This window comes from Ranitomeya variabilis, chromosome 2 (genome assembly GCF_051348905.1).
Source record: "Ranitomeya variabilis isolate aRanVar5 chromosome 2, aRanVar5.hap1, whole genome shotgun sequence".
NCBI lineage: Eukaryota > Metazoa > Chordata > Amphibia > Anura > Dendrobatidae > Ranitomeya > Ranitomeya variabilis.
In genome coordinates, this window is record NC_135233.1 from 461,308,849 (window position 1) to 461,318,713 (window position 9,865).

The following is a 9,865-nucleotide window of genomic DNA, read 5'->3' on the forward strand; positions in this document are numbered from 1 at the left end:
CTGTTATCTTACTGCTTTATCAAGAGGATGTGTTGTTGAGCGGCGTCCAGGACCTTATATCCCATAATCCCTAGATCACATGGTGGTCATGTGACCAGATGAGTCACCAAGATGTGAGTGACGGCGCATGCGCCCGCGGCTCTCCACCCCCTCAACCCCGTGGCCCGGCCAGCGTCTAGCAACTGGTGAGTGGCTGCAGGAGAACCTAGCAACCAGGTCACCAGCCGTGGACGCGTCACGGCCGGACACAAGAGGCGCAGGGAGGGAGGCAAGCCAGCGCACGCGCACCACAGCATATAATCCCTACAAGGCTCCAATATAAAAGATTCACACTGCCGCCACAATATATATTGTGCAACTAGCAGCCCAGAAAGTGGCACATGCCTGGAATCAGGGTCTCTATCCCTACATGATGCCGATCTCAGATAAATAAGCAAAAACCTGGTGACAGAACAATAACATGCATAAAACCCATTGACGTGGGTTTTTTTTTCTGTGGCGGCTGCAAGAAGTCCAGCAAAATCCCCGTGCTGAATCGGGCTCTTAGCAACAAATCATAATCATTTTGTGCTGTTGTAACCCTTGGATGTCCATTGTTGAAGCGAGCCTGGCATTTCCATGCTTTGCCACAATCTACAAAGTGGGCTCTGTGGGACCTGAACTTAGTTTTTACAGCAATGACACTTGTGGTTATGATCTATCGAGTCCTGAGTGCTTTTTGAAGTGGCGACCACTCAGCCGCTAGGAAAAATTGCAAACAAATTGGACCGGGCTTTTAAGTGGTTTCACGGAGAGGTTATGATGTGGGTTCCAGAGTGACTGCAGTTTAGTATTTCGGAGCTTTTCTGCTTATTGAAGGATAATTGAAAATGGATTATGTTATTCCGTAATACCCAGCTCTGGGCCAATATTCTGTCAAGTCTATTCGTTAAATTCTGGATCCTGCTCGGGGAAGGTAACATCTGATTATTGTCCAAAATCTATTTCCATTCATGGAGCAGCAGTTTTCGCGTTCCTCACTTACGTCAGGGTAGTAGTCTGAGTAATGGATCAGCTTCCATACAGCAAAGCAATAATACGATTACACTTCTTCGAACCCCAAATTGAATTTAGAGACCCAAGACTCCAAAACTTGAGAATGGAAAAATTACCTCCTTTTTTGAACAGAATATTGGGTTCTATCTCTTCCCACCGTACTTGAATGGAAGTGGCAGAAATCTTGAGCGTAAAGCTTCCCTGTCGGCTGCAGGTGTAGGCTGTAACATATAGCTGATATCCTGCTGCTGTGTATGGGATCGGAACTAGCTAAACCACTTAGATGCCACAATAAATAGCGACTATTGCATTTATGCAGTTAGACCAGGCTTTCCCTGACACGAATCTGCAGACACAATCCACATGTGTTACTTGCAGATTTCATTGTGGATTTGGCTGCTGATTTCATCCCATTCCTTTTTCTTAGCAATGAAGATACGTGGAAGAATGAGCGTGCTTCCGATCCTAAATCCGCATCATTTTTTCACTTTCGTGCCGATTTTTTTCCCCCCTCCAATGCATGAATGTGATTTTTGAAAAGTCCATTTAGGGAATGTGCACAAGTATTTTTAGTCAAAATTTCTGCACTATTTCTGCATCTCTTGGCAGGGTAAACGCTGTGTAAATTGGCGAGTTTATGAAGTTTTGTTTCCTGCATTTTTTGTTGCAGATTTTCCTTCACTCATTAGTATGGGTGAAATCTGCAGCAAAACATTGAAAGAATTGACATCTGCAAAAAAAAAAAAAAAGCAATGTGTGCATGGAGGCTTCGGGAATCTCATTCGCTGTGCAGGCACTGGGAAATCCTTCAGGTTTTGTGACAAATCTGCGCAGGAAAAAGTGGCACAAAACACAAAACTGCAACGTATGCACAAACCATAACATTGCTGTGGATTAGCAATCCAGATTACAAATCTGTGACAAATCTGTGACGTGTGAACTTGGCTTTGGCTGTTTGTCACTCCACTTTTTGGACTGTCATAGCCATTTGTATAAACAGGATGAGAGTAACCATTTATAATACAAGTAAAAAGTCAAAACTAAACTTTTTTCAAACTTTTTTTTATTATTTGTTCAGAATTCTTTACATAATTTTCATTGATTCTTTATAAACTTGACCATTAATTACTGGTATGAGCTCGCAGGAAAGACACAGACTGTATCTATAGAACACCTGCACGCTTAATATACTAATGAATATATAAAGTTAGTAATAAATATTTGATATTTTGTTATACCGGCTATACAAAAATAAACTTTTTCGCTTATCCACTTCACAATCAACTGATGTTTCAAGCTACTAATGAGGTAACGGGTATGTGCACACATTAAGTATTTGCAGCAAAAATGTCTGCATTATTTCTTGGCAGGAAAAACGCTGCTTGAAATATGTGCATTTTTTCCATGCTTTTTTTGCTGCAGATTTTTTCCCCCATTTTTTTCCATGCTTTTTTGCTGAAGGTTTTTTTCCCCATTCATTCGTATGGGTGAAATCTGCAGCAAAAACGCTGAAAGAATTGACATGCTGCAGATTTAAATCTGCAAGGAAAAAAAAATAAGCAACAAGAATCTCATTCACTTTGCTGGCATCAGGAGATCTTTCAGGTTTTGTGAAAAATCTGAGCAGAAAAAAAAAAAGCTACAAAACTGCAACGTGTGCACAGGCCCTTAGTGTCTCACAGTTAGAACAGCACATTATTCATTTAGATACCTGACGGATTTGTGCCGCACTGGCTCAGACTTTAATGCCGCAGCACTGCGAACACTGCATGCACTGACTGCACTTGCTGCAGTTCAGGCAGCTGCTGCACTGGATACTTTTACAGCAGCAGCACAAGGACTGGAAACAATCGCAGCAGCTGCTGCAGTCGTTGCACTCCAGACACCTGCAGGAGTCCATGCAGCTGCAGCACTGCAGACATTTGCTGCAGTCCAAGCACTGGCAGGATTCTCTACACTTAGTGCACTGTAAACATTTCAAGCACCCCAAACACGGGCAGCACGATAAGCAGCTCTCGAAGGATCTGCAGATCTTAGCGCAGCACTGTAAAAAAAACACAAAAAAAGAGACAAAATTAAAATACTGAAATTTTTAAAATTTCATAAAAAAAGACAAATCGGCAACGACGAAACAGTAAAAGGTGGAATTTACATGGAAATGGAAGCTGTGCCGTCATATACTGTCTTTATATTTCAGGAACAGGTGCTAAATGATGGGGCGGTTTTTGAAAGAAATTACACGCGTCTCTTTGGCCTAAAGCACAATGGCAAGAGCTCTTCTACCATGTTGCCAAGGCAACCGTACGACCCTCAAAGCCTCTCCTGCCTTGTAAAAGAGGCTTCGGGAGTCATGGCTTCATCTCTCACTCTCAGATTTAAGACAAAAGCAGGAGAAACACTGGAGGAACTCACATAAAAGGACCTGTCACTCGCCATAAATATGTCATTTCTTTACCTAGTGGAAAAGCCGCTGTTCTCCTGAATCCGGCAATGTTCTTCTTTTGTTCCTGAGATATGGCCCCTTCTTTCTTACATATAAATCTAATATTTCTTTTAGCCAACTGGGTGTGATCATTAAAAAGAAGAGTTGAGGGTCACGCCTACTTGGCTATAAAAGGCTAGCTTTACGGGGAACAGAGAGGGCCATATCTCAGGAACAGAGAGGCGCAGGAATAAAAGAAAAACAGGGCAGGATTCAGGAGAACAGAGGCATTTATACCAGGTAGGGGACGCGTACTTTTATTTAGAGGCACAGTATGGGGAATATTTTTTATTCAGGGGGCAAATATAGTATGTTTTTAGGGCGGTGCAGGGCATTCTAGCATTCAGAAGGCACAGCTTGGAATGATTGTTTTTCAGGAGGAATAATGGAGATATATTTGTATTTAGAAGCATATTGATGACCATCGTTTTTATTCAGGGGGCACAAAGGGGGTATATTTGAATCTGGACCACAGTATAGGTGTTTTTTTTTTATTCAGAGGGCATAGTGTGGTCTTTTTTATACCTTGAGACACAGCGTGTGAAGCTATTAGAGTTGGGGTCAGAGTGTATAGCCATGTTTCATGTAGTATATTCAGGAGGCATAGTGGGTATCACTAATATGCTCAGGGGGCACAAAGTGTGGAGCTATTATATGCAGAAGATACAGGGGGTGGTGCTATTATATTCAGGTAATGGAGCTATTATATACAGTGGCACAATATGTAACACTGATAACAGAGAAGTGGGACTCTGCTAAGTATTAGAGGGGGCAGCAGCAGACTGGGACCCCCACAAGGCTACAAGTCTGCAGTCACTCTATGTGACTGCAGACTTGTGAATCCTCACATCGTGCAGTCATGTGACCACAAGTATATCATTTGCATGCTCCTGGTTACATTCCGACTAGACTTGCCTGGCCTTACTCGATACAATTGCATTGAGCGAGGCCACGCACATCTAGTAGGCATGTGACCGTATGCATGCAAATGTCACACTTGGGTTCACGTGTCCACCGCTCCCGACACAGGAGAATCCCCATAGTGCACATGATGTGAGTATTCACAAGTCTGCAGTCACATAGAGTGACTGCAGACTTTTAGCCTAAGACCGCACAACCCTTTTAAAATATTAAGTGCACCCCTGAAGGCTCGGAATATTATTGTAATCGATATTGTCTAACTGTATGCATCATATTTTTTACAAATGGGGCACACTCAATAACAACTGTTGTCAAATAGTGCTCTTTTTTATGCGTCTTTGGCATTTATTGTAGATTCGATTGCTGAAATAATAATAATAGAAAAAATAATAACAATAATATTAAAAATAGCAGTAAATAATGACTTACTAAATTCTCACAGCAGAAGCAGGAAAGCAGAGTGGAAATTATTCCAATTCCAATAAAAATGTACTGAATAATCAGGATGGAGAAAACGAACAGATACATGCCATTGTTGCAATCTCTATTTTGGTTCCTATAAATTCTGAAGACCCAGACGCTGCCTGCAAAATAAAGGAATTTTCCGAAATTTCACAAAAGTTGAATGTAAAAGTTGCATACAGAAAATACTCCGATTTGGCAAAAGTGAAAATATCTACAACCTCTTTCTAAATGAATAAACCTATTAGATGTACCCGATGCTTCTCCTATTGTGAGACACAGTAGACAATCCATAACTTTGTAGCTGCCACATATTGCATCTGTCAAGTTCTTACCTGCAATGAACCAGGCAAAGAGAAATAAACCTATGAGACCTCCGAGAATTTTTTTGACCTTGGGGAGGCAGCATTCCAAGGGTAGCAGGACCAAAAGTGCTAAGCCGAATGCCCCCGCGACAATCATATAAATTGGGATGTGAGGTTCTGCCACACAATTATTTTGGTTTCTTGCACCTGAATAAAGAAGAAATGAAACATTAATAAAACAAAGCTGGTAAACCAGGACTTATTATTAGTATTACATATCATTAAGTTATCACTTACCAACAACAATGTATGCAATATTAATCGGAGTCCAAATTCCGAATAGAATTATCTGCATGACTAAAATTCAAATTGAACATGATTAGAATATTGCACGCCTATATATATGGAACATCTATCATTCCGCCTCGCTCAGTGTGAAATACATTGGCAGAAGGGAGTCCTCGAAAATATTCTGTATGTAAATTTCAAAAGAGGAGTTCATACTTACTCATGCTCCCACTGCAGCACCCTGCAATAATAATAGAGACTTGCATTACCACCGTGTACAGGCTACATCCTTCAGATTAGACCTAATGCTAATAATGGATAAATAATAGTGATGAATGAGTGTGCTGGGATAAGGTGTTATCTGAGCATGCTCGGGTGCTAACCGAGTGTCTTCGGCATGCTCGAATAATGTGTTCCAGTCCCTGTGCCTGAAGGTCTCGTGGCTGTTCAACAGCTGGAACACATGCAGGGATTGCCTAACAAACAGGCAATAATCCCTGCATGTGTTCTAGCTGTCGAACAGCTGCGAGACATGCAGGCGTAAGGACTTGAACATATTTTTTGAGCACGCCGAAGACACTCGGTTAGCACCTGAGCATGCTCGGATAAGGTGTTATCATCGCTCATCACTCATAAATAACTATGCAGATCAGTATAGTGAGGTGATATATCTCTGAACTCGGATGATATTGTTTAATCCTTTATTTATTTTTTTCAGGTAAAATGATAGAAACTGGACAGATTCCATCAAAGTCCAATTTTCCGTTATGTGATAGATTCAGAAACACTGGTGAGAACCTAGCCGAAACAACATCTTCCAACAATGTGTATGGGAGCTCCCCACTGGCATCAGTTATCAGCTGTTAGTGACTACAAGAATAGGGCATGTGTATTTTGCATATGATGTGTCAGGTAATCATTCCCTCCCTCCTCTTCTTACGAAAATAATTGGAATGTTGTTCTAAAGTTTAACAACTTAGTAAACGATGACTCAAAGATTAGGTTGGAAAAATAATCAGACTTAAAGCCCTCGTACATTAGACTAAAGTCCTCCTAACCCGCTGATATTTATGGGATTGGTCCATTGTCTATTTTTTATGGTGTCTCTCGAAAGATAATTTTGGGAGAGAGAAGTATCAATCTTGTTGGATTTACAATGTTTGATCCTTTTTTCAGCACAGGGAATATCTCCTAGAAAACACAAGAGTGCACAGGCAAGTCCCTGTGTATAGGACATACGGGGAGGTAGCTGTTAGCTGAACTATTGTTTCTTCGATAGCTACCTAATGAGTACGAGGGGCCTTAATTTTGGTCATTTTAATTATTATTTCAGACATCGAAAAATTTATCAAAATCCTAGAACTATTCTAACACTGAAGGCCCATTCAGATGTCAGTGTCAATCGGTTCAAGCATGGACCGTTAAGGAATGGACTGGCTGAGTTCTCAGAATCCGAGCATGATAGCTTCACATATTCCTATAAGGTTGTCACGCTCTAGTCAGCAGACCATTGGCCAGTCCATGCCCTTAGAGTGGTCTAAACATTACCTATTACTCTCCTATACTTCCAGGTTTAATTTGATAGAAATAAAAAAAAATGTATTGTCATATACTTACTGCTAGTTTTCGATACATTCTGTTCTTGTTCTCCTATCATGGTGTCTGCTGTATTTCAACCTGTCTTCCTTTCCTAAAGGAGATGGGAAAAGATGAGGAATACATAAAAATACAATAGAGCTAATTTTGAACAATTTAGAACATTGCACCACTTACTGCCGGTTCATAATGCCACTGTTTTTAAGCTTCCTATACATCTAAAAAATTTATATCCTTACATATATTCACATTTAAAACCAAAAATATACAGTTTGCCGTAACACTGATGCTTCTACGTTCCACAAGATGGCACTGCTCCATAAAGTATCTGAGTAATTTATGCCAAATCTATGGAAAGATCGGGAGACTCCTAATTTTTCAAAACAAAGACTGACACCAAGAAGATGTGATATGTCTTTAAAAAGAATCAAATAATTCATTCTATATAACAAGAAATAGCAAATCCATGAACAGTAGCTGACAAGTCAGGATCATCGACTGACAAGCCATGCTCATTGACTGACAAGCCATGCTCATCGACTGACAAGCCATGCTCATCGACTGACAAGCCATGATCGAGTGAAATGCCATGATCATCGACTGACAAGCCATGATCATCAACTGACAAGCCATGATCATCAACTGACAAGCCATGACCATCAACTGACGAGCCATGATCACCGACTGACAAGTTATGATCTCCAACTGACGAGCCATGATCATCAAATCATCAACTGACAAGCCATGATCGTCGACTGACAAGCCATGAAAATCAACTGACGAGCCATGATCATCAACTGGCGAGCCATGATCATCAAATCATCAACTGACAAGCCATGATCGTCGACTGACAAACCATGATCACCGACTGACAAGTCATGACCTTCAACTGACAAGCCATGATTGTCAACTGACATGTCATGGTACATCAAAAAAATTCTATAATCTTCCCTAATAGTTGATGTTGACCGTAAAGCAACATATTAACTTTGGACGACACTTTTCAGATCTTCAACAAGTACTACTGCTATTACCAAACAAACAAACCCAAATATTTTAGATGACAGTTGAATGTAACATTCTTCAGCAAATCCAAAGAGCATTTTCTAACAGATCAGATCAGATTTACAAACCTTTTTGAGATCTATTTTAACCTCTTATATGCCATAAATATGCAAAGTTCTCAAAGCAAGAACATTCTCAAAACAACATTCCTCCAGGAGAACATTCAACCAATGGTACACTACTAAGATGAAGAATAAAGAAAGCTTCCAGAGAAATATATCACTTAAAGACAAGATATAGATTAGGCTAACACAAGAAGCAGAACTTCCAACAATACTGATCATGAGTCCTACACAAGAATACTCATTGACCTCCTTTTGTCATATATAATAACAGACAATGCCTACAATCTTGATATCCTAAATGCTAAGGTCACATTCACACATTCAGTATTTGGTCAGTATTTTACATCAGTATTTGTAACCCAAAATAAGGAATGTAGCAATCAGAGGAAAAATATAATAGAAACTCATCACCACTTCTGTATTTATCACCCACTCCTGGTTTTGGCTTACAAATACTGATGTAAAATACTGACCGAAAACTCAACGTGGCCTAAAGCTTCTGCATCAAGATACAACAACCTATCTTGGAATCTGTTTAAAGGCAGCAAGCAACCAGTTAATGTTATCTATGCCACCACTTCTGGCAGATCATCTGAAGACCGTCACAAAAGTTATCCCGAGAAAAAAGTCTTGAAAAGTGTTCTAAGACCAATCCAGAAAAGTTCCATACTACTTTAGAGTCAACTGTCTTCTTCTTCTCCATCCACTAGTACAAGATGATTGTAAGAGTTCAATACCTTTCTGATCCTCAGTGATAAGTCCACAACTGCGTCTGTACCAGTGTATAACACAGAAGTGACCTCTATTTATATTAATCCATCAATTATCCCTCCTCTGAATTTGCAGAGGTGTGTTAATTTCTCTGGCATGACAACGATTGACAATTAATTCATACAGTTAATTCTTCTTCGCCTCATTTTCAATGAATGATCCAATGAATTCCTTTGTTAAACAAAACACATAGTTGTGCGTAGAGTCAGCTAGGGAATCTCAGAGGCACATGTACATGATTGGATTCCAAATGTGACAATGTTCATGGTGCATGTGAGAAGCAGAGACAATAGTAAGTCGGCTTTCCTCCCATAGTGAAATGGCTACAGTTATACCCTGTCCTTTATGTTTTATGGGGGTAGATTGCACAGATACCAAAAATGGAGTTAAAAGGTAACAAAGATGGTATGGTGGAAAGGACACAAAGTGGCCAGAGTATGTGTGGTTATAAATTATTTCTTGCGTATGACAAGTATCTTCAGTACAGTGTAAAGAAATACTCAAAAATTCTAGGACATGTTTCCAATTTAAAGGGGTTGTCTGCAAATTTTACGTTGATGACTTAACCTTACGTCAGGCTTAACCACGACGTCGGGCTTAACGCTTGAGTACTGGCACTCGAGGGGTTAACCAAAAAGCTGGGCTTAACTGCGAAGTCAGATCAACATCTGATCGGTTGGGGTGTTGATCTAATTTATGGGGGTATTAATTTGAAAAGGTGTCGGATGTGCAGTACCGGCCGCGGCCACTATACAGTTGACGGAGCTGTGCAGGTTTTCTGGCAGCGGGAACAGTGATCGGTGGTGATTCCAGGTGTCGCACCCCCACCAATCAGACATTCTAAGGATAGGCCATTAATGTAAAAGTCCCGGACA

General features: G+C 40.4%; 1 protein-coding gene across 1 annotated transcript; it reads right to left on the minus strand.

Moving 5' to 3' along the window:
• Window positions 1-2,080: 2,080 nt before the first annotated feature.
• On the minus strand, window positions 2,081-9,001 carry LOC143806682 (transmembrane protein 272-like). Its single transcript, XM_077287478.1, has 7 exons — window positions 8,957-9,001; window positions 7,111-7,183; window positions 5,714-5,734; window positions 5,503-5,562; window positions 5,236-5,412; window positions 4,868-5,022; window positions 2,081-3,079 (listed from the first exon to the last, which is right to left on the minus strand). Exons 2-7 carry the CDS (start codon window positions 7,148-7,150, stop codon window positions 2,771-2,773), a joined length of 762 nt encoding a protein of 253 aa, XP_077143593.1. The 5' UTR covers window positions 7,151-7,183; window positions 8,957-9,001; the 3' UTR covers window positions 2,081-2,770.
• Between the last annotated feature and the right edge of the window lie 864 nt (window positions 9,002-9,865).

What these genes read in the sequence shown, in the direction of transcription:
- LOC143806682 (XM_077287478.1), bottom strand. Translation starts at nt 7,150, where the DNA reads ATGATAGGAGAACAAGAACAGAATGTATCGAAAACTAGCA. An exon ending in GAATGTATCGAAAACTAGCA is followed by an intron (nt 5,735 to 7,110) that starts GTAAGTATATGA and finishes TTATTATTGCAG; the next exon opens with GGTGCTGCAGTGGGAGCATG. An exon ending in GTGCTGCAGTGGGAGCATGA is followed by an intron (nt 5,563 to 5,713) that starts GTAAGTATGAAC and finishes TTTGAATTTTAG; the next exon opens with TCATGCAGATAATTCTATTC.